This window comes from Sarcophilus harrisii, chromosome 3 (assembly GCF_902635505.1).
Source record: "Sarcophilus harrisii chromosome 3, mSarHar1.11, whole genome shotgun sequence".
In the NCBI taxonomy this organism is placed as follows: domain Eukaryota; kingdom Metazoa; phylum Chordata; class Mammalia; order Dasyuromorphia; family Dasyuridae; genus Sarcophilus; species Sarcophilus harrisii.
The window spans coordinates 176,471,666-176,496,956 of NC_045428.1; the positions used below are offsets into that span (position 1 = coordinate 176,471,666).

Consider the following 25,291-nt stretch of genomic DNA (forward strand, 5'->3'; position numbering starts at 1 on the left):
TATTTTTGTTTTTCTTCTCATTTTTCTGATTTTTCTTGTACAGCAAGATAACTATAAATATGTATACATATATTGTGTTTAACATATTCTTTAACATATTTAACATATATGGGACTGCCTTGCCATCTAGGGGAGGGAGTGGAGGGAAGGAGGGGAAAAGTTGGAACAGAAGTTTTTGCAAGGGTCAGTGTTCATTAATTACCCATGTGTATGTTTTGTTAATAAAAAGCTATAATTAAAAAAAAAAGCACTAGAAAAAAGACACTGAAAGAGAGAAAAAAATTATTCTTATAATTATAAAATAATTATAATTAATTACATTTGGCCCCTGCATTTTTAACCTACTTGTGAGATTTGTTTCTTCTAGGCTCTAAGCTATGAACTTCCAGGTATTTGTTCACCTTGTATACCATTACCTAATTGATTCTGAAACCCAGAACACTCTGAATGCTGCTATTGCCATCTTGCCGCCTCTCCTCAGTGTGGACCCCAACTAGGCAGGGCATAATACTATGCCCCTTATCAGCATGAAGCAACTCCAGAAGATGAGACCTCTGTGCCCTCGTCCCAAATGAATTTGGGAGATGACTGCTTGAGGGAGGTAAATTATGTAATGTGATTTTGTGGTCCCCTGATTTTAGGGGGGCTTCTATTCTGGCAATAAGTCAGTGATTCTAGATCTTCTGGCTTTAGAGTCTGCCTCAAAAAACTCCCACACCCAATCTGTCTGATTCTTACCACTCCTTAGTCAGATAGCTTCTGGCCTCAGGATAGTCTTACAGATCAAACTCCTGAGACAATAGTGAATGGACTACTCCTCAATTCATTGCTGAGTAATAATCTGTCATCCAGAACCAAATTCCAGAGACCACTTCTCCTTCCTACCCATGAGTCATAGAATTAGCATATCTGATAAAAAGCCGGATAAATGTGTCTCCTTGCTTCTGTTTCTCTGCTAATTTCTTTTAGAAATTCAAGCACACTTTTATAATGGTGTTATAATTACAATAAACTAAGGCAGCTAGGTGGTGCAGTGAAGTCAGGAGGACCTGAGTTCAAATCTAGTCTCATACACTTAAAACACTTCTTAGCTGTGTGACCCTGGGGAAGTCATTTAACCCCAACTGCCTCCGCAAAAACAAAAACAACAAAAAACAATTACAATAAACTTTGCCCCTTGGCTAAGGGGGAAAAAGAGTAGTTTAAGCAAAGAGAACAATCCTGGATAGACAAAATAGGGAATAGAAAAAAGTGAAAGCAAATGATGTTTTTAATTGGTTCAAAGGAAATCTAGTAAACACAGTCAGAAAAGATGAACAATTAGGTATAACAAGGATAAAGTTGTGTGATGGCATGAATAAGAAAAGAAAAATTATTGAAAGCTGGTAAACATTTATTTTAAAGGTGTAAGGTCACAGCAATTATTTCTATCCATTAAAAAACAGGTTCTTTGTTCATCATTTACAAATGCTTTGATCTTTCTATTTAGGGCTCTGATATCTGAATTTTTAAAACACAAAATAATAAAAAGAATGAATGAATTGGTCAAGCTGCTCTAAGGAATTAACTCTAAGGAGTTAAATAACTTTGGATCTCATTTATGGAAAGCAAAGAAAAGCATATTTCTTTTGGAGATTTGGTGGCTCAAAACAACAAAACAAACAAAAATTCATAATGTGTTTAAATTTCATTAGTTCACCTAAAAGAGGAAATAAAATGGACCCCAAAAAGGTTTATATAAGCAAAAGGAAACTGAGTTTACACAGAATGCTATTATTCTTCCTGATAACTTTTTTTTGGGTATAGATTTAAAGTAAGGCACTACTATTGAAATTATTTACAGGATTTTTTTTTAACCATATCCTTTTTAAGTTTTGACTAGTACTGATACTCAAATACCAAGTGAATTATGGGATTTAGAGTTAACAGGGACCATTGAGATCATCTCATTCTAATCTAAGCCTTCATTTAACAGATAAAGAAACTGAGGTTCACAGAGATTGAATGACTTGTCCATGGTCCCACTATTTTTGGTATCATTTACGTTACAGTATTATTTTCTTTGTCCAGGTGTTCATTACTTTTCATTTCTGATTTACTTCTACTTAGAATATCCTGAGCACTGAACCTTGTTTCATTCAATTTTTATCATGGGTACATAAAACTCTGTGAATATAGGTGCTTTACAAATGATTTACTATATTACCTTCATTTCATTTCAGCAGAAACTCATTAAGATTGAAAGGAGACAAGACTATGAGTTTTTTTATTTAGTCAGAAGAGGAATTATCCTATCTTGTAACTGAATCTCATTAAAATTTTTGTATATCAATTGTGTATTTATGGTAACATAGTATTCACTAGATTTTCAGATCATACATGTTGAAAATCATTCGATGGGTATATGATTTAGACATAAAGGGTGATATCATAAGCAAATTAGGACAGCAAGGAATAATTTACCTTGCAGATCTATGGAGGAGGGAAAAAATTTATAAACAAACATGAGATAGATAACAATATGAAATGCAAAATGGATCATTTTGATTTCATTAAATTAAAAGAATTTGCACACACACACAAAAAACAATCCAATGTAACCAAGATCAGAAGGGAAGCAGAAATGGTTTTTATAGTCAGTGTTTCTGGAAAAGGCCTCATTTCTCAAACTAATAGAGAACTGAGTCAAATTTATAAGTCATTCCCTAACTGAAATGATCAAAGGATATGAATAGTTTTCAGATGAAGAAATTAAAGCTCTCTATATTCATATGAAAAAATGCTTTAAATCACTATTGATTAGAGAAACATAAATTAAAACAACTCTAAGGTATCACCTTACAACTATGAAATTGGCTAATATGACAGAAAAGGAAAATGATTAATGTTGGAGATGTGGGAAAATCGGAACACTAACGCATTCTTGATGGATTTGAATGAACTGATTCTACCATTCTGGAGAACAATTTGGAACTGTGTCTAAAAGGTGAAAAAACTATACATACCCCTTTAATCCGATTATACCACCAATCCAGTAATACCAGTGAAAGCCTACATATACAAATGGTTATAGCAGCTTTCTTGTGGTGGCAAAGAAGTAAAAATCAAGGGGATGCCCATCAACTGGGGATCTGCGGAACAAATTATGGTATATGAATGTAAGAGAAAGAAATTCTATAAGAAATGATGAGCAGGCTGATTTCAGAACAACCTTGAAAGACTTACATGAACTGATGCGGAGTGAAGTGAGCAGAACCAGTAGCAACATTGTATGATGGTCAACTATGAATGATTTAGCTATTAATACAAAGATCTAAGCCAATTCCAAAAGACTCATGAATGAAAATTCTATCCACATGCAGATAAAGAAGTATGCATAGCCCTTCCTCACTTAAATCCAATTCACTTGCATGTCATGGCATCACCTTCCTAATGTCATGGTCCTCTTCGAGAATGCAGGACAAACAACAAAGAAGTATTCATTTTAAATATAGCTCAAAGAATATTATTTTCACTTTTTGTTTCGTTTTGTTTTTTCTCACACTTTTCCCCTTTTGTTCTGATTCTTCTTTCACACCAAGCCTAATGTATAACATGTTTAATATGATTTTACATATATAATCTATATCAGATTGCATACTATTTGTGGGGAGAATTGAAAACTATCTTCACATGTAATTGGAAAAAACAAAATACTATTAAGCAGGGGGGAGAAAAGTATTTGAGCTGATGTTTGAACACTTTATTTTAATTCTATTGTTAATCCATTTTCTTATTATCTCGGGCTGTAATGGACTTTGTGAACCTGAAAATAATCATTTGTTGTTGTTTAGTCCTTTAAGACTCTTCATAGTCCCATTTGGGCTTGCTTTGGCAAAGATACTAGAGTAGTTTGTCATTTCTTTCTCCAGAAGAAGAAACTGGTAAACAGGAATAAGTGACTTGCTCATCTACTAAGTCTCTGAGGTGGCTGTTGAACTCAAGTCTTCCTAACTTCAAGCCTAGTGCAATTGTGATATCAAATTACTCCCAAGGGCTCATAGGATATATTTAGATGTAGAAGGGCCCTTAGAAGTCACTAAATCCAACCCTCTCATTTTACAAATGAAGAAACTGATAACAAGAGAATCAGAGAAGGAATTCAAGCCCAGTTCCTTTAACTCTAAATCCCACTATGTCACACTGCCACCATAGAGGTTTTCACACTTGATGTTAGACATATAATGAAAATTTTATTTTCTTTTGACATATTGGGTCAATTAACAATCATTTATTAAGTGCCTATTAAGTACCAGGCAATATGGTGTCAGATGCCAATAATTAAGGTCAAAAGTCTTTTTGTTTTTGTTTTTTTAAGAAATTCTATTTCTTTTGCAGCTATCTAATTTTCTATATCACTATGAGACAAAGGTCAACAGAGGTTGAAAATATCATGTCAGAAATATGGTTGCATGAATTGCCCTGTCACATTATTGTCCAGTGAAAAATGAGTACTTTTGAACACAAGTACTCATTAAAAACCTATTATTTCCCAGGCACTGGAGATACCCAAAATAAAAGGAAACAGTCTGTATCCTTAAGGAACTTGCATTCTAATGAGGGGATACCATGCTCACAAAGAGATATATACAGAATATATATGAAGCAGAAATGATGAAAATTCTGGAGGAAGATATTAGCAGTTTTCTGTAGAAGCTGGCACTCAAACTGGGTAGATGTCATAGGCGTCCATAAAATAAAAACACAGAACTTTCAATCTCACTATTCACTTAAGAATGTAGCCTCACTTCTTTTTCCTACTTTTCTTTGAATACATTTATCAACCAAAGACCAGTTACTGAGAGCCTGCCACCTCTCAGAGCCTATTTCAGATATGGGGAATACAGAGACAGAAGAAAAACATTCTTAGCCCTCAATGATCTGACATTCTATAAAGAAGGCATATGCATATAAGAATATATTTGTGTGTATGTATAAAATGTTGTGATACATCGATATTATAGTGATATATAATCTATTATTATATTGCATATATTATGTTGTCATATATGCCATATAAGATTTGATGTAGCAAATATTGTAAAACGATATAACATTATATTGATATGTGTGATGTTACATGTAATATATAGAATATATTAACTTAGTACAACAACATAATAATAATATATAATACATTGTATGACATTTATATATTAATGTATAATTGATATATATAGTATCATATATAATATGCTTTATTTTTTATGTAACATAATATATTATGAAACATAATATATTAATAAATAGTTATTTTTTAAAATAAAGTAAATATGTGGTAAGTTTGGGGTAGAACATTAGCAACTGGGGGGATGAAAAAGACTACATGTATCAGGTGAAGCTAAAACAGATTTGAAGGACCCCAGGCAAGAAGGAACAGCCATGCAAAGATTCAAAAGTGATGGATAACATGTCACATGTAAGGAAGAGAAAGAAATTCATCGCTTGCCAGAGAATACAGACAGCAAATATATAAGAAGGAATGGAAAGGCTGATTGAGCTCAGGTTGTGATGGACTATAAAATTCCAACAGAGAAACTTATTTTCACTTTCTGTGAATTGTGCTAAAAAAAAAAAAAAAAAAAAAAAAAAAAAAAAAAAAAAAAAAAAAACTCCTGTGTTAACCATTTGGACATGTATACTTATATTGTATTTAATTTATACTTTAACATAATTAACATATATTGGTCAACCTGCCATCTGGGGGAAGGGAGGGGAGGAAGGAGGGGAAAAATTGGAACAAAAGGTTTGGCAATTGTCAATGCTATAAAATTACCCATGCATATAACTTGTAAATAAAAAGCTATAATTTAAAAAAAAAGCTCTTGAGTTTTTAATTACTTTTGACCTGACTGATAAACGATATGTTGTAGCTAATATTGAGCTCATAGAAATAATAGCATAATAAATAAAACTCTCCAGATTTAGAACCAGGCACAAATCAAGAAATTAACAAAGACTATACAAGTTTTCTAGCAAATTTGGAATAATCTAGGTATCCAGTTGAAATAATACTTGAGAAATAAGAAAGATCACTGAATAAGGAACTGTGAGTTTGTTTTATATGCTTTAGTTTTTTAAGAAACACATGTACTTATACATATATGTGTAAAGTACTAAATATTTCCTCTGTCTGTCTGTCTGTCTCTCTCTATACACATATATATACACATAAACATACATATATATATAATTCTTTAAGATGTACAACACTAATTTTAACAAATTAATAACAAATTTCTCTATTTGTATCATCTTTTGCAATTTTTTTCTGTGTGTATTTTTTAAAAGTTGATAAAAATTCTTTTTTTTTTTTCTTCAGGGGGAAGACCAACCCGGATTGAATGTTTGCTTATCATACGAAATGAGTAATCATAATACCAGAATTGAAGGTAAGAGTTACTGACAATGTCAGAGGCATTTTTTACACTGCCAATTGATAAAATGGATCACTATACAATAGAAATAGATGGTTTAAGCATATAATCCTTTTACCAAAATCATATTAAATTCCATCCCTTTCTGGTAGAAGTAATTCTGAAGGTGGTTTAAAAGGAGACCAGAGGATAAAATAAATAGAAGTCACAGACAAAAAGATGAAAAAATCAGTCAAAGAATATTTCCTGTGATCCCAGAGTTCCTGCCAATGTCTCCAAATCTCCAGAGTTGGGTCTCAGATCAATTTACCCTGGGGACAAAGATACAGCCCTCCCTCCCCCCCATAAGAAGTTAACTGCCCCAGGTCTGCTTCCTTAGTAGCAACAATTCTGACAATATTGAGTTTCTCCTCTTATATTAGGTGATAGATTTGGTTTCCTCGCTCCTATCATCAAGCTCAGATGATATGAAGAACCTAATACTTAAAAGAATCTTGTGGCCCAAGTACAATATCCTGAGTTGGGACAGGGCATCCAAGGCTAAATATTTCTGAATGGCAGACAATTCCTGCTTAGTCCCATCCATATCTCAGAGATATATCAAAGGATTATATTACAATAGGAGGTTGGACTGCTGACCAGTTAAATATTCAGTGGTCTAAGAGGGAAGAGAGAAGTCTTCCGAATTGTCCCCTTTTCCTTAAATACATTTTAATCAGGTACAGTTGGAAGGTCCCTGAATACTAAGTGAACAATTATATATTCAGTAACAAAAGGAAATTTTAATAATGGGTTATTTCTGCATGCTAAAATAACTGCTGCTAATCCCCAATTCCTATTTAGAATTAGAAAATGCATTATTTTTCCAAGGACTATTTTTGTTTTAAGTTCTGACTATTGTCTTAATCATTCCATTGGGACCTATAGATATTTATTTGGGTCTCTAAAATGTCTCCTAAAACATCTGAATTCAATGAGGTTATTGCTAATTGGCTAATCTGATCATTTCATAGGCTCACTTCTTCCCAAAGAACTGATGAAAAATTTAGATAAAGTGGTGTGGTTAACTGGAACTGGCATAATGGTTTTCCTTCACCAAAACACAAGCAAGGAAATACTTGGGAGCTGAAGAGAGCCAGTAAAAAAGAAAATTAGGTAAAGGAAACTATAGCATTATCTGTTCATAGTTTTTCCTACCTTTTTATTTAGAATTCTTCACAGTTTTGATTTTATATATGCTCTTCCAACACTTGTACTGTTAAAAAAAAAAAAAAAAAAAAATTCCCTAACTAATGAAGTACTTTCCCATTTTCCCCACCTCAGCGCTGATGTGAGAGCATCTGAATTAGAATCCTATTTATTTCCCTCCAAAGCATTCCCAATATAGTTATCTAAATTGTAGCTTCTTCCACCCTAAGCTACTATGACATGTAAATTTAATTTGAAGGGAACTAGGAACATGTGTAAAAGGTAGAGGACTTGGCCTCTGCTTCATTTTCTTTTCAATTCTCTGTAGCTATATTTTCAGAATCTGTGTCAACCAGTGTAAGAAATTCACTAAATTTGGGTAGAGGTTTGCAACAATCCCTGTTGGGTTTATAATGCTTTTTCATCTATGCCTGCCAGATGTTTCCCTATTCGACCAGGTGATATCTCTTTTGAAGAGTGATATTTCCTTTAAAAACTATGTGGGCATTTTATTCCTTACTTTATAAGGCTATAACAATTGCATAAATTTTCTGTCTTCAATGAACCCTCATATATAAAACCAGAGCCATAAATATATAGTTGGAAGGGCCCTAAGAGATCTAGCTCAATACCCTTTTTAACATTTGAAGAAACTGAAACCTAGAGAGTCTCACAGGTTGCAGAGATAAGCCCAAGATCCAAACTCAGATTCTATTCCCCACCTCCAAACCAAGGCTATCTCTGGAGAATTTTAGGTGTCTTATTTTCAAATACTGAAAGTCCCCCTTGAATACTATTATCCAGTCTGGATTTACTGTTCATTCTTTACAACTGGAGTCTTTCTCCTAGTGTTTCATGTTAAGAATAGCATAACTATAACAAATGAAACTCATTCTGAGTAAGTTATTGACAGCAGGCTCAAGTCTCGCACTTATAAAAGCAAGTTTAACAGTTCTCATGTGGTTTTATAAAGCTTGCAATTCATCCTGAGCTTTATCCCCCATCAAAAGAAAAGTCACTGTTATTGATTTGAGTTCATCATTTGATGGTACTGATGTCTAATTCCTGGAACATGAATGGCAGTGGCTAATGAAGAAATACTAATATTTTACCTGGAAAGGATCAATCTTTATGGTGGTATGAGTATGATAATCAGAGTTTGTTTGAGGATACTTCAGTTTTACGAATTTACATTTATGCTTATGCTGAGTCAGGATGTAACAATTACCTTGAATGACTTTTGATAAGGTTTCTGCTTTACCAGGATCTAGATTAAACACTAATTTCACATAAGTCAATAATTGAAAGCAATTTCCAGGCAACTCTACTAACCTGGATTTTAATACCTGGAGTTGGCATGCTTTCATCCCCCAAGTTAGTGAATAGGTTACTCTTTTCTGCCAAAGTTGTCCTTAATTACACAAATATTTGAATGAGTCAATATTATATAATAAGTGGGCATGATAATCTATTTATAAATAATATTTACCATTTACTTAAATAGAAAAAAGCATGCTAAAACATCACAATGGAATATTTAATATTTTCAATGAAACAGGTATCAGTGTTTTGTTTATAGTAGTCATCAGATTAGGGAGCTAGTTAACACAATGGATAAGCTCCAGGCCTAGAGTTAGAAGACCTAAATTCAAATCTCACTTCAGATACTTACTTACTAGCTTGTGTAACCAGAACAAATCACTTAACCCTGTTTACTCAGTTTACTTCTCTGTAAAATTGGAAAAGGAAATGGCAGAAGCACAAAAATGGGTCACAAGGAGTTGAATATGTCTTTAACAATTGAAGAAGTCACTTGGTTATTCTTTAAATTTAATGTGCTACCATTAGGGGATTTAACAGTTATTGTGGCATAATGGATACAGAGCAGGAAGCCCTGGGTTTAAGTCCTGACTGAATTTTATTTGACTTTGTGAATCTCTTGAACTACTTGTTAATATTCTGTGCATATTTGCATCTGTGAAGGTAGTTTTCTTAGTCTAAGATTCTACTATCTTAATGAAATCATAGGATCAGTACCTAACCTCCCCAAATAAGAATACTGGTTCCTCAATAATGAAATTATAATTATGATAATTGCTATTAATGATATAATAATGATAATTATAATAGCTGACATTAACATAATATTTTAACATTCGAAAAGTTCTTTTGTGTGTGGGTGTGGGTGTGGGTGTGGTTGTTGTATATGTGTGATATGTATACACACACATATAAAATTTCATTTGAGCCTTACAACTCCATAAGGTATTCCATTTGAATACCTGGGGGAATGTGTGACTTTGGCAACATGGTTAACTCTTGGTGTGAGAATTACACAAGTACAGATGAAACCTCTCAATGAGGGAATTCTGTAAAAATTACCTGAGGCACACAGAGATAATAAACCTATTCAGGATCCCACAGCTTAAAACTCTCATGGCAGGATTTGAACTTAGTTTTCTTGATTCCAAGTCCAATATGTGATCTGCTATACCACACTGTATTAAGTTTTGTAGAGGTATTACTATCCCCATTTTATAGATGGGGAAACTGAGGATCAAAGAGGGAGGTTATCTGGCATCTGTAGCTACAGTCACCATTGCATTCCACAAAGAGAGAGCACTATAACCTTTATTTGAAATGAACTTAGAAATTCTTCTCCATTGCTCATCATAAATTTTTAAGTCCAAATCTCTCTTGATTCTAAGTGCAGTGTTCTTAAGTGTGGCTACAGTACCATATGGGAAACTACTAGAATTAAGAAACATGTGGAACTACTAGAGTTGAGTATCCACTTTTATTGTTTTGGTGAAAAAAAGACAACTATCCAAAAAAGGTTCACATTCATTCCTACTTTCTCAATAAGTTAGGCCATCAAAATCATCACAAGATTTATTTCTGTATCAGAAAAATATTATGGTCCTGAAACTTATTAATACTACCAATTTGAGGATCTGCAAGGTATTTTATAAATGTTATCTTATTTAAGCTTTAATAAATGATCTTATGAAATAGGTGCTATTATAGATGAAAAAAAAGAAAAACCTGAGGTTGAGAAAGTTTAAGTGACTTGCTCAGAGTCACAATGCTATCAAGCTGCCTTAGCAGAATTTAACTCCGGTCTTGGCCATTTGGCCACCTACTTGAACTTAAAAGTTGAATTTGAAAGAGTTATAGTTAAGTTCCTTGAAATTTCGATTTAAGCCTTTGTCATCATCTAAGAATTAGGAAAAATTGTTAAACTTTGATCAGAGATGTATTAAAGATACTATGGATATGTCCTTGGACTGATCACTTAACTTCTATATGCCTCAGTCGCCTCATCTGTAAGAACAAAAATTTCTAAATCTCTTTGCAAACTTTAAAGCATTATTAAAATGATAGCTATTATTATTTATTATTATTCATAAATTAGTAAGTAACTTATTTACATAGTGAAAATCAACTAATTAATTATTTTTAAAGGACTAAGCTCTTCTTTCACAATGGTCAAGAATAGAATTTCTAAGTAAGGATTTTCATGGAAAAAAAATTCTGATGTTGGGGAGGGAAGGCAGTGAAAGACTGCTGAATAAGATGCCTTTCTAATTAAATATTTAGAATTGCAGAAATTCAGAAAGGGATGTGGCTTCAGGAGACCATACAGTTCAATCCCTACTTTTAACAGGAAATCCTTCAAATCACATTGTATTATTTACTATATGGAAGAAACTAGAACCTACCCACCAATTTTTTGATTGTAATATCAAGTATCCTGAAATAGAACAACCTTCCTTCCTTCTAGCATTAATTGCCCTCACCTAGTAGAACCTTGATAATAGTAGGTACTTAGTATTTGTTAGACTGATCTGAATCGTTCAGAAGTGATCAATTCTCTTTTTTGAGAAATCTATAATGGCTAAATCATATTGAGCCTCCCATTCATAGCATTCTATACCTTTTCCAGCAGCACTTAATTGTATTAATATCTCAGCCCAGCTCAGGCCATACTCTTCTGTTCTTGCCAAGCAAACCTGCTTGTTATCAAAAACCAAACTTAGTCAAACCTGAGTTTGAACTTATGCTATTTTTTTTAATGTGCATGTATAATGTCCTGTTTCATGTGATTACTATTCACATAACTTTTTTTCTTTGAAATCTGGCTTATGATTCACCTCTTTTAAGAAATTTCCCCCCCTGGCATAATGGTACACAAAAGTAATTCTTGTTACTAGAGAAAACAAGAGTAGTGTTTGAGCTTGGGAGTTCTGAACTGTAGTTAAGACTAAGGCTGATCAGTGTTTACAATAAATCTGACACCAATATGGTGAGCCCCATGGAAGTGAGCATGGAAGAGTATTAAGGAGGTCAAAACTTTTATGATAATCAGCAGTGAAATCAAATTCCTAAGTCAATGCTGCCCTGGGGAAGACAGGAAGAATCAATGTTAAAGCCAAAAAGAATTAAGAATTTTCCTTCTCTAATCTTGTCTAATAAAATATTCCCTATTATTCCAGAAAACCTGCATCTATGTCCAACACTCTCTGTTCAGCCACAATTGAACATATTTTTAAAATCACAACTTATATTATCATAGTGCTTTATATTTTTCCAGGTGCTTTTACATCCATCATCTCATTTAACTAACAGTAGCCCTTGGATTACTCCTAAATTTTCTATAACTTACATAAATGCTTCAGAAATCACCTTAGCAAGAGTAAGGGAAAAGTAAAGGACAATCTGTGTGTTTCATTGGTGCCTCTGTTTTGTAATATCGGGAAAACTAGAAGGCATCCAAACATGCTGTTTGGAAAATGTATGATGTATTTAAAATAGAATATAAGGAAGAAGCCTCCCATAAGCTGATAAGGCATAGAGAAATTGTGAAGATGTCCACTGTTGGAGGAAATACATCTAAGAGATCAGAGATCTATATATCCTGTAATATATAAATATATTTATAAGTAAGCAAATAAATGTCGGTTGGTTGTTGAATTTATAGAATTTTCTGTCAACATTCCCTTTGCTAAAAGTACCTGATATATTTGTAGTGCAAACCATTTCCTTTGTCAGTTTATTAAGCACAACAGTGCTAATATAGTGTTAATAAGGGACTAATTGATGTAAAGCCTGGGTATACTTGATCTATAAAGATTAATTCAATTTATTTCACTAAGAATAGTCAAAGTGTCATCCTTTAATGGTATAACTACAACATAGTACAGTACAGGAGAAAGTGTGGGATGTGAAAGCTCTTTCCACTGGCTTTGCAGCCAAAAAAATTTAGCTGAAACCTTGCCTCTAATGCTTACTATGTGTGTGATATTGAATAGCTCTGCAGACTTCCATTTTCTTACTAGTAATAATTATAATGATAATGAATATAACTAACATTTACTTTTAGTTATAGTTATAGACAATGGAGTAGAGTAAATAAAATACCAGACTTGAAGTCAGGTAGATCTGCATTCAAATTCTGCCTCAGACATTTACTAGATATATGATTGTGTATCATTTAACCTCTTTGAGTGTCAGTTTCCACAAACATACAATGAACGGATTTAAATCCTTACATTCTTAAATTTAAAAGAATCTATTAGATTCTTTCTATTTCTAAATCTAGGCTCCTGTATATGTATATATGTATATGATTTCATTTGGCTCCCACAACAATCCTACAAAGTTGTTGCTGTTTGATCATTTCAATCACAACTGACTCTTTATGACCCCATTTGGGGCAAAAATACTGGAGTGATTTGCCATTTCCTTTTCCAACTCATTTTACAGATGAGGAAACTTAAGCAAAGAGAGTTAAATGACTTGCCTGAAGTCACACAACTGGTAAGTGTCTGAGGCAGTGTCTGATAGCCTATAAGATATTTATTATTATCACCATTTTATAGATGAAGAAACTAAGGATGAAATAAATCTTTGCCCAGTGTCAATTAAGTATCAGGGAAAGATTTTCCTTGTTTCAAGTTTAGAATTCTGTTCTATTTCCTATGCCAAGCTGTTTCTCTGTAAAACGAAAAGGTTCCAATTCTAGATTTATGATCCTTATCTAATGATTCCATGAACCCCTCCTCAGACATTTCCTAGCTATGTAAACAGGGTTAATCTTAAGGTTCTCTACAGGGAGCAATTAGGTATCACCATAGTGCACACAGATGTCAGGCCTTGAGTAAGGAAGACTAATTTTCCAGGATTCAAATTTGGCCTCAGACACTTATTAACTGTGTGACCCAAGAAAAGTCACTTTGCCCTCTTTGCCTCAGTTTCCTCACCTGTAAAATGAGCTGGGGGGGAAATGGCAAGCCACTCTAGTATATTTGCCAAGAAAACTACAAATGGGTTCACATTTCGGTTGGACAGCACTGAAACGACTAAACAACAACTGTTATATATAGGTTTAAGTTAGCTTCAATGCTAATTAAAAAGAAATAAGTACTAATCCTTGAAAAGATAAATTTGCCAAATAGGAAAGCTAGATAAAAATTTTAACTTTGAGCTTTCTCACCAACCAATGATTTTATTCAACCATAAAAAAAAAAAAAAAACCTAAGCTAAGTCATGTAATGAAATAATTAGGGCTCCATTTTCCTTTCTTGTCTTATTTCTCATTACTTCTCTTCATATACCCTCTGATCCAATAAAATTGGAGATTTGCCATTTTTTAAACAAGACCCACATTTTCCTGCTTCCTTTTGCTTACAATGTTCCCACTATCTGGTATACCTTACCCAACACTTCTCTTTTTTTTATCTCCCTGAAATCCTACCTATCTCTTAAGGCCCAATGTGTCATCTACAAAGTGTTTTTAATTTCTCCTTTTGCAGCCAAGGTGCCATTCTCAGCCTTTTTTTTTTTTTTTTTTACTCTCTCAAGTCCCTCATATCCAATCTGTTGCCAAGTCAATTGATTCTCTCTTCACAATAGCTCTGGTACCCATCTCCTCCTCTTCCCCAATATTGCTGCCACCCTGGCATTTAATACACTACTGGGCACATAGGTGATTTATAATTGCTTGCTGACTTGACTTGATTTCATGCAGATTTCTATCTTCTCATACCTGGATGATTAAAATAGCCTTCTTACTGGTCCCGCTGCCTCAAGCATCTCCTCAATTCAGTCAATATCCATTTAGCTAACAAAGTGATTTTCCACAGGTCTGATTATGTTATTTTCCCCTCAATTCTCCCTTCCCCCACACACATAAATAAACCCCAGTGGCTCCTTACTACTTCCAGAATCAAATATAAAAAAAATCCTCTATTTTTATATTTTTCTGTACCTGTATCCTCTTCTGTCTGTCCTGTCTTCTCACATTTTAAACCTATCCCCATACACTATGATCTAGTGACACTGGTCTCCTAAGCTACTCCTTGTACAAAAAAATACAACTCCTTTTCATTGGTTTCCCTCATTCCAGGAATATTCTTTGTCCTCATCACCTTTTCTTGGATTCTGTGGCTTCCTTCAAGTTTCAGAAAATATTATCATTTGCAAAAAGCATTTCCCATTCCCCCTTCATGTGAATATCTTCCCTCTGAGATTACCTCCAATTTTCTTTTTCTTTCCTTTTTTGGTCTTTTTTTTCCTTTACTTTATGTTCCCCAGAACCTAGTTTGGTGCTAGCAAACTGTTATTAAACTTTAATAACAGCTAATTTTTATGTGGATTTTATGTGGATTTTAAAGATTTATAAAACACTTTATAAATACAATTTTATTTTATCCCCACAAGAAAGTTAAGCACTATTATTATTCTCTTTCTTAGAGATGAGAAAACTGAGGCAAGTGAGGCTAAGTTATTTGCTCAGGATCATACTGCTAGCAAGTGTCTCAGTATTCCTGATTCAGAATCCAGCACTTTATCCATTGGGGCTACCTCAATAAATTTTTGTTGACTAATTCAATTCTCCCTCCATTAACTCTCAGTGTAACTTTTGTCCAAATTCACTAATTTTGTGCAGTTCAATTTTAAGATGAGCTTTGAAGAGAGCTAGAGCCTCTATGAGTTAGAAAGGAAGTGGTAGCTCATTCTAGACATTTGTGACTTGTGAAAAGGGATATAGATAGGAAATGGCATGCTCTGTATGGAATATAGAAAGTAGGAGAGGTTAGCTGGAAACAATGGGAGGGGCGTACATGAAAGAATGCAATATGTGATATGTCTGGAAAAGTAGGCTGAAGATAGAGAGCTTTAAAAGCCAAATGAATTTGTAGCAAAGGAAAGCCAAAGGAACTTCTTGAGCATAAGTATGCTATTATTCAAAGCTATGTTTTAAGAATATAAATATTACAGCTATATAAAGGAGGGATCAAAGAAAGAAGAGCATGTAAGCAGAAAGAGCAATTAGGAAGGTGTTGCAAAACTCCAGACCTAAAGTAGTGGTTATGTGAATGGAGGGAAGGAATTAATTAAATATATTTTGTGGAAGCAGAATCAACAAGAATTGGGAAGTGATTAGAACTGTAAATGATAGGGAAAGATAGTGGTTGATCGTGAGGATGGAAAGCCATGCAACTAAGAAGGATGGTGGTGCTTTCAACAGAAATAAGTAAGTAACGAAGAGTGTAACATTTGGGGGAAAACAAAATGAGTTACACATGTAGTAAAAAATTTATAATAAACAATTAATATTCGGGTTTGAAACTGAGGAAAAAGACCATTGTTTCATATATAGATTTTGGAGTCTTATGCATAGAAATGAGAGTTGAGACCAAAGGATGTAAAAGAACAATAAAGGGAAGAGATTATAGGGAGAAAGGAAGAGATGACCCAGAATATATCTAGGCACATAACAAGGTAAATACCCCACTAATAGAACATTAAGAGGGAGGATGGCCCACTAGATAAGGGAGCTTGGAATCAGGATAACTGATTCAAATCCTCCCTCGGACTGTGGGACCTTATGCCAGTTACATTCCCCCAGGCAAATTTCTTAAGACTAAAAGTCTATGATGGTGAAAATAACAGAAGCAGCGTGGTGTACTAGAAATAGCAGTAGACTTGAAATCACAAAATCTGTTTCTTAGACCCAGCTCTGCCATTTTTAGCTGTGAGACAGTGAGTAACAATTCTCTGTTGATTCAGTTTCCTTATGAATAAAATGGAAATCATCATATCTACTCTGCTTCATTCACAGGGTTCTGAATATCAAATATAACATATATGAAGGCTTTTATAGATGCAACTTATGTTTATATGAACAATATCTCTTATTTGGATAGCTTCTTTAGCCTTTCCCAATTATTTTCATACATACATATATGTATATATGTGTACATATACACACAGTTATTTATACACATACATTACATACACATGCAAATATTAAATGTCATGTATATGTGTGTGTGTGTGTGTGTGTGTGTGTGTGTGGTGTGGATGTGTGTTTATGCATAAAATCATCCTGAAAACACAAAAGACAAGGTGGACAGGTCATACTTATTTTTACAATTGAAGAAAGTGAGAGATAGAGCCATTAATGAATTTAGCTAAGGTAAAAATAAGTAAATTAATGACCCAGTTTAAATTAGAAACTGAGACTTCCCTTTAAATCCAGTGATTTTTTTCCCCAAAGCTTTACCATTAAGTCTAAAGACTAGAAAGCTCTGTTCTTTTTTCTCCAGTTGCAAGAATGCAATTGGAGAAAAATAGTAAGTTTGTCTCTATATCTGCTCAACAGGGTTAAGTAAGTAGCTCTTAGAATTACTGTATCATATAGATAGCAAAACCAGACACTTGGATTTACCTTTATTATTAGTTTTGAAGTGTCCTATCTGATACTCTATGGCCATTAATATATTTTAAAGAAAAAAATGCTAGGAAAATACATATAAATTTTCATAATTATCACTGCTCACAAAATCACCATATCTCATTGTTTAGATTTGCATTTTAATTAGAAAAAAATGATAGATCTGGAAAAGGTATTAAAGATCATCTAGTGCAACATACTAATTTTATAATACATATTTAAAATGCCAAAGATTTAAAATTCAGAGATATTATAAGACATGTCCAAGCTTATGTGGATGGTTAGTGGCAGGCTTAAGACAAGAACTCGAGTTTTTTGACTCTTAGTAATGATCTTTGCAGACCCCACCTCATCAAAAGCAATCTTACCTTCTTAGTGATTCTCCTATTTTTCCCAGTATAACCAAAAATCCTCCACATTTCTGTTGCCTTTAGCTTTTCTCACAAGCTCATCTTGAGTTTTGGCATTTGGGGCACTGTTCTCCATCATTCTAAAATAAAGCTGTCCCTTTCCCTCAAGGAATTACTTCTTTATTGATGAGTATCAAATCTAGAATAGAACTCTTTTTAAAGGAGATACTACTTTTGAGAGAGGAGTCCCAGCAGATATCTGGGTAATGGAAGTCTTCCATCATTGTTATTGGATAACTTCGCACTAGATTTGTGATTTGTTTGTGATTTGTCTTCATCTATTTCTTCCTTCTGTCCAAGTGGGAAATACTAATTATATTTGTGTGTATATATACATAAAATATAACACTGACAATATTGATTGACCTCCATTGATCATTAGTCAAATATTCTCCACCATGTTTCCCCATCCCAGTTCTTGTATTACTGATGAGGACAGTACAGCCTCATCCAGAAGAGCATCTGCATTCCCTGGGAAAGACTCTCTTCCCACACATTATGCACCTTTTGGATGCAAAACCTACATTCCCTGGGAAAGACTCTTTTCCCACACCCTATCTCATGTTCCTTTCGGATGCAAAACCCAAATTGTTTTGTTTCTGTATATAAGTAAGCCCAGAGAAAATGTCTCTTTGCAATTCTTTGACATTGCCCACAAAGAGAACATCTTGGTGTCTTTCTCTTTAATAAAGTGCTTTTTCTTATCACAGCCTTTTGTATAGAGGTTCTTGCTGTGAACCCGCCCTAACTTGGTGTTTTGGAGAACTAGGAGACCTACCCATATTCCTGCCACGATTCATACCTCATCATTACCTCATACAAGTATATCTCTTTAAAATACAGTGTTATTCCACCTCTACTCCCTTTCACAGACACTTTATTGATTCTGTTTTCTTTTAAATAAGGTATTCAGTTTTAATCCAATTTGAGTAAGGTATCCCTCTACTAGAAGGGAAATCAATTTACACTTTATCAACAAAAGTTTAAATACTGTAAATTAGAGCAGTTACAATACAGAGTGATGCAAACTAAAATGAGAAGCAAAAAGATAGCTTTGCTTCAGAATGAACAGTAGGTTGCCCTCAGAGTAAAGAGGAAAAAAAAAAGACCCGAGTTCAAATTTTGCCTTTAAAACAAAGTGTGAGTTTTGAAAAGTCATTAAAAATCTAAGTGTACCCTATGGCTAAAGTTACAGAGAAAGTGCTGACTTAAAACAGTAGAGGGAATTTTCTTATTAAAGACCAATAAAATCTCAAATCTGGTAAAGCACCACCAGCAACAACAACAACAAAAAAAAAAAAAAAAAATTAGAAGAATCATGAGTTAATAGATTAAACTAACAAATTGGGATTTTCTTTCCTGATAAAAACTTTAAATTTTTTTAGAGCTTTATTCTAAGTCCATTATCATTGATGCTGTAATGTTAAAGTTTGGTTTTGTATAGAGTTTGTGAGGAAAACTGATGTCATTTTATATGAAAATTACAGATTATATTTAGACTCAAGCTTTTTCAATCTACTAAGGTTCATAAATTTAAAGCTGAAAGAAGGCTTAGAAGTCAAGAGGCCCAATTACTTTATTCTGCAAAGGAGAAATTGAGATTTAAATAGGTTAATGGCTTACCAGAGATCACACAGATAGTCGTGGAGGCAGCATTTGAATCTAGTCCACAGGATTCAAAGTCCAGCACTCTATTCACTACTGCATATAATCTTAAATAGGAAGTATGTTTTAACATAAGATAAAACATCTCAAAATAAAGATACATCCTTACATTTCCCCCCAAGAAATAAAGTCTATTGTCTTAGGAAGGCTTGGATTCTGATCTTCCAAATAGTATGCTGAACTGAATTTAGTAAAAATACTTTGAATGCCAATACCAGCATTATTCAAACTTAACAAAAACATATTTGTGCTTTTCAGTCATTCTCTTACCACAAGATCACTGAAATATAACTAGAAAGGAATTCCTGAGCATCTCCACAAAACTCCCTTCATTTTAGAAATGAGGACAATGTGGCTTGAGAAGGTTCAAGGTCTTGTCCAAGGTCACATAAATAGTAAACATCTGAGGCGGGATTTGAACTCAAGTGTTCAAATTCCAGAGCTAATGTTCTTTCTGCAACACTTTCAGCCTTTCTCTGGAAAAATTAGTTCCATAACAGACACAATTTTGAACATTTTCTATTTCCGTTCTCTCATGTTTCCAAAGGACATGTAAATTCAAGTTTATCACATCATGTAAGAGAAAAGTATCCAAATGTCACAATTGTTTGAATTTGTAAAATTTTTTGTTTTACAAAATACTTTCTTTATAATTTTATAAAGAAGGAAGGAAAGAAACTACAATCCATTAAGCACCTTCTATGCAGTTCTTTAGTGCTTTATAAATAATTATCTCATTCAAGCTTTACACCAGCTCTAAGATATAGCAGCTAGGTGGCGCAGTGAATAAATCACCCAGCCTGAGACACTTAATGCTGTTGATCTTGGGTAAATTGCTTAACTCTGTTTGCCTCAGTTTCTTCATCTCTACAATGAGAAGGAAATCACAAACCACTCCAGTATCTTTGTCAAGAAAGGCCCGAATGGACTTACTGATAAAACAACTATGCTGTTCTAAGCATTTTACAAATATTATCTCTTTCAATTTCACAAGAACCCTGAGGTGTAGATTCTATTATTTGTCTCCATTTTGCACTTAGGGAAACTGGGACAATCAGAGGTTAAATGACTTGCCCAAGGTCACACAGCTAGTACAAATCTGAGGTTGGATTTGAACTCAAGTCTTCTTGGTTATGGGTCCTGCACTCTAGCTGAAGGCAATTCAAGTATTTTTATCCTTATTTATAAATGAAGAAGCTGGGACTAAGAGAAAAGAGAAATCAACTAATTTGTCCAACTTTTCATTTCAGGAGTTGGAATTGGGATTTGAACCTGGTATTTTGCCCATAAGTCCATTTGATATAAAAATGAGTCTGTGTACTATTGATTTGTTGTTGTTCACCCCTTAGTTCTACAAGAGAACTAATAACATCATGAGGTTGAACTATATAACCAGTCATAATACCTTCCTATTACCAAGCCACACTCAATAGCTGAACCTACACAGCCTTCCAAAATATGAGAGAATTAGGTTGGAGCTAGTTCAGTGTTAGAATCTAACACCTTGTTTGGTCATCATGCAATTACTGAGTGAATGTACTAAGGGTAGTCCAGTTTAATGTGAAGACTGTGTATTTTTAAATCAGCAGGAGTCAGGAATTCAGGTTAGGGGAAAATCGTCAGTCTTTATTCTCAGTGAAGAAGGATCAGAGGTGGAAGAGAAGCGGCGATAGCAATGTGTGTAGCTGAGTCAAGAAGCTGGCTAGACCAGCAGCCACAGGACCAGCAGCTAGGAGTCTCGAACCCAGGCCCAATCTCTCCCAGCTTCTCTTCCTGTCTCCCTCTGCCTCCACCCACCAAAATTGTCATTTCCTATACAACACATCAGGACTTGCACGGAGAGTGGGCAGGGATCATTCTTTATCCAATCATGTATATTAATAGAGTATAGCCCAATTACTATTTAGCCTCACGTACTTGGGACCTCAGTGCATCAACTCAAACATCAGCCCATTACAGTTTAAAACTATTCAGAAAGCTCAGAAACATTCGGTATTCCACTGAGGGCATCTGCATCTGCATGATTTAGGGGCCCAACTCAGAGCAAAGCTGTGGCAGAAGTGGTCTTGACTATTGTTAGTCAGAACTGAAACACCTAAGAGTTGTACTTTTCTGCCTTCAGAACTAACCTCAGTATCCAGAGCTCAAAACCCTTCACTCTAACCCCACATACACATACACACATGTACACACAAATCCTCACTCAGCAGCAAATACCTTTGAGAGAGTTGACTATAGCCCCTGACACCAATTTTCTTTTAAGATTCAGGGGAGGAGGGAGAGAGGGAACAATGGTAATGAAATGAGTTAGGAATTTTGTGAGGTATGGGAAATTGATGAAATAACAAATAGTTAACTTAGGAAAGAAAAACAATTAAACATAAGTAACACATACTCATATAAGGAAAGGATTTAACAAACAAGAAGCATCTCGATGTATCTGGGTTCACAGAGTCAGGAAGACCTAGGTGGAAGTCCTGTTTCTGACACCTGCTGGGTGTGTTACATAATTTTTCATTACTCCAGGAAACTCTAAGACTACAGGTATAAAATGAGTATTGATTTGCATAAGTAAAGGAAGTTTCCACACTGGAACTTTTTTCCTCAGATAAAAATCATAAAAATATCGGTATTGTCTATTTTAATAAACAAGATATGTAACAAAAGAAAAATCCCATGAAAGCAAATATCCAAAGGGGAAAATAATTAGGCAAGGCCAAGAAGCAAACAGGTTTGAAAAAAGTTGAAATAGAGAACTAAGAAAAACCTCAGAAAACATAGGAAAAGGCTACAAGATGGAAATATAAACAAGAAGTAATAGAAACAGCAGAGTGAGAAAAACTATATACCTATATAGTATGTGTGTGTATACATACATATACACAACATATATGTTTGTCAAGTGGGGGAATTATTAGTCCATCAAATGGTATCTTTCAAAGAATCTAAAATTAGCCAATTATTAACAATACAACCACTAAATTATCAAATGACATGTCGAATGGACTCTTTTTAAAAACTCTTTCAGTTTCCTTTTATTCCAGTAAATAATAATTATAGAGTCATGCCAAACTAGAAAGGGTTTCAGAGGTCTTCCAGTCCAGCATTCTTATTTTGCAAATAAGAAAACCAAGCCAAGAGAAGCTAACTCACCTAACTGCCCAAAGTGACACAAGGTCAGTCAAGAAAGATGTGAGCCTAAGGTTCTGGGTATAATACTACAATAATATCTCTTTTGTATAGCACTTGAAGAGTGTCAAATCCTCCTCATTTTTCTGAAGAGGAAGCTGAAACCCCAGGAGCTTAAGTGACCTGTGGAGGATCACCCAACTATTCATTATCTAACGTGGTATTTGAAGAAAGGTCTTCCTGAATCCAAATCTAGTGTGCCTAATCCACTGTTCTCATACTAATCCTACAAAGTAGGATGCACAGATATTATAATTTCCTCCCACATTACTGATGACTGAGATTAAATTATTTACCCAACTTTATACTGCTAATAAGTGTCAGAACTGGGGATTGGAAAGTTCTGCTCTGAAATCAGTTTTCTTTCCCTTAGTAGATTAGAAATAATTTTTGCCAATTTATCTCTTATCTAAAGTTAAAGCAAAATTAAAGGCATAATTTAATATAAAAGAGTTGTGTATGCAACACATTACGGAATATATATTTTTTTAAATGAATGTGACAAAACTCTGTACAGTCACTCATTCCTAAATAGGTTTAAAGGTTTATTGACCAGGTTAGTAAAAGCTCTATTTTTTTGTACAAGTAAGGGCAGCTTCTCTTACAGCACCTTAATGAATGTTGGCTTCAGAAACAAAAGAATAAGAGTTCGTTTTCATTTGTACAGTTCCTGTGTCACTGGTACCTTTCCATGCATTTCATTAGTTATCCACAGCAGGTACCATGTTACCTCCTCTTAGGTCATCAGGTTTTAAAAATTTAACTCAAGTGCTTTTCCTTCAAGTAACACTGATAAAATGCACCCTACTTTCTCGATTAACCAAGAAACCAAGAACCACGTTGCTGATTCAGCTTTACTTTTAGCCCTTTTTGTCTTTTGTTTGTTTTCAAGGAAGAATTAACTCTATCTTATTCAATTTCGTCTTTATCCTCCTCCACTCCAGTTCGATGGGCACGTAATACCGAAGTTAAAAACAAACAAAATACTGCTCTGGCTTCATGTTCCTTTCTCACAAAATGATCCTTCCATATCTCTTACAGTTACTTTAGGGGGAGATAGGAGCAGAATCTTCCACCCACACACCTACGCGCAAAACCCCTGACTCTCAGTCACCGGAATAGTGCCCTCTTCCGCATTCCCCCCACCCCCCGCACTTCTCCCCCTACCTCGTAGTCCCCAACCTGGCTATCCAGCCTCTCTGCAAGGATCCCCACCAGGGGGACCAAGTCACTCACCAATCTTGGCCAAGGAAGCCAGCAAAATCCAGAGGGTAATCTCGAAGGGAATCTGCACATGGGGATAATCCAGAGTAAACACCGGCAGCCGGCTCTCCTCAAAGGGAGTAGTTCCCGGAGCTACCACGCTCCCGGGGCTGGCGGAGACCAGACTGGTCCCCATCACCCCCGGGGCGGTCAGTAGGTTTTCTGAAAAGGCAGAGGCTGGGACAGCCACCTGCAGCAACAGCAGCAGAGGCAGAAGCAGCAGCAACAGCTGAGGCGGTGCCCGCGGCGGAGGCGCCCGGAGGCCCCGCCCGATGACCTCGGGGTCCATCTGTGTCCAGTGACACCAGGGAGACTCGGTGCTCTAGTTCAGCGGTGCGTCTTAGTCCACTGCACCGGGCAGTCTATGCACATGAGGCCGCTGAGACTACTAGCGCTGGGTTCCAGAAGAAGCCACCTGCTGCTACCAAGCGATTTTGCCACCGCGGGGTGGCCACCTCCACTGACCGTTTTTCCTTGACCCACCGTACTTTAACAAATCCCTATTTAGGGCTGAGCTACTGAGATGATGGTGCCTCCATGTACTCAGGGAGCACACACTGAGAAATGAGGGAAAATTTCTCACCCGCCCTCTACCTCCAGTTGCCGGTCTCTCGATATACTATCCATGCCTTCTACTCAGCGGATTCTGGGCTACATTCTGATCAAGTCACTCGCTACACTTGCCAGTATCTATCTCCAGCGGTCAGAAAGGGGAGTGGAGTAAGGAAGGAGGGAGCGGCGGAGAGAGAAGGGGCGGGGAACTGGCCTTTGCGGCTCCACATCAGGCAAAGGAGACCAGGCTGCACACCAAATCGGACACGGGATGGAGGCGGAGCGGGGGCGGGGAGACCCTACCAATCCATATAACATGCACCTGCTGTCCCGCGTCCCCGCGGCTGCCGGCTCAAGGCGATTCAGACTCGAGTGTCAAGCTGCAGTAAAATTAATTGACCCGAACCTCGTGAGCTCATACCCACTGTGCACTCAGTGCTCTATGTGTATCTCATTTCTAATCTTTGCCTCAGTAATAAGCGCACACACACACAAACACACGCACCCACACACACTCACACATATACCCCATCACCACCACTGCCGCCACCACCACACCACACCATTAGAAAGGAGTCTGTAGGTGGAAGGAATCGAGCTTATCTCTGTCTCTGCAATCAGTCTCCGCCTCCAGGAAAAACAGGGAAGAGCCTTGTTAAGGAACTGCTATGAGTCAGACTATAGGTGTCTCTGTCTCTACTTCTGTTCATCTTTCACCATCCTTGAGTCTCTGTGTCTCTGTGTCTCTGCTTGCCTGTTGTCTTTCTGTCTCTCTGTCTGTCTCTTCCTCTTTACTCCAACTCCTGAGGAAAATTCACTCTCATCTGTCCCTCCCTCATAAGGAGAAAGCAGCCTTGGGGTTTAAT

The 25,291-nt window shown here is 35.5% G+C and overlaps 1 protein-coding gene across 1 annotated transcript in view; it reads right to left on the bottom strand.

Moving 5' to 3' along the window:
• Positions 1–25,077, bottom strand: part of SLC9A2 (solute carrier family 9 member A2) — a 119,601-nt gene extending 94,524 nt beyond the window's left edge. The window contains exon 1 of the mRNA XM_003765683.4: positions 23,847–25,077. Within this exon, the coding sequence (XP_003765731.1) occupies positions 23,847–24,162 (316 nt within the window). The 5' untranslated portion in view covers positions 24,163–25,077. The remainder of the gene's footprint in view (positions 1–23,846) is intronic.
• Positions 25,078–25,291: the final 214 nt, after the last annotated feature.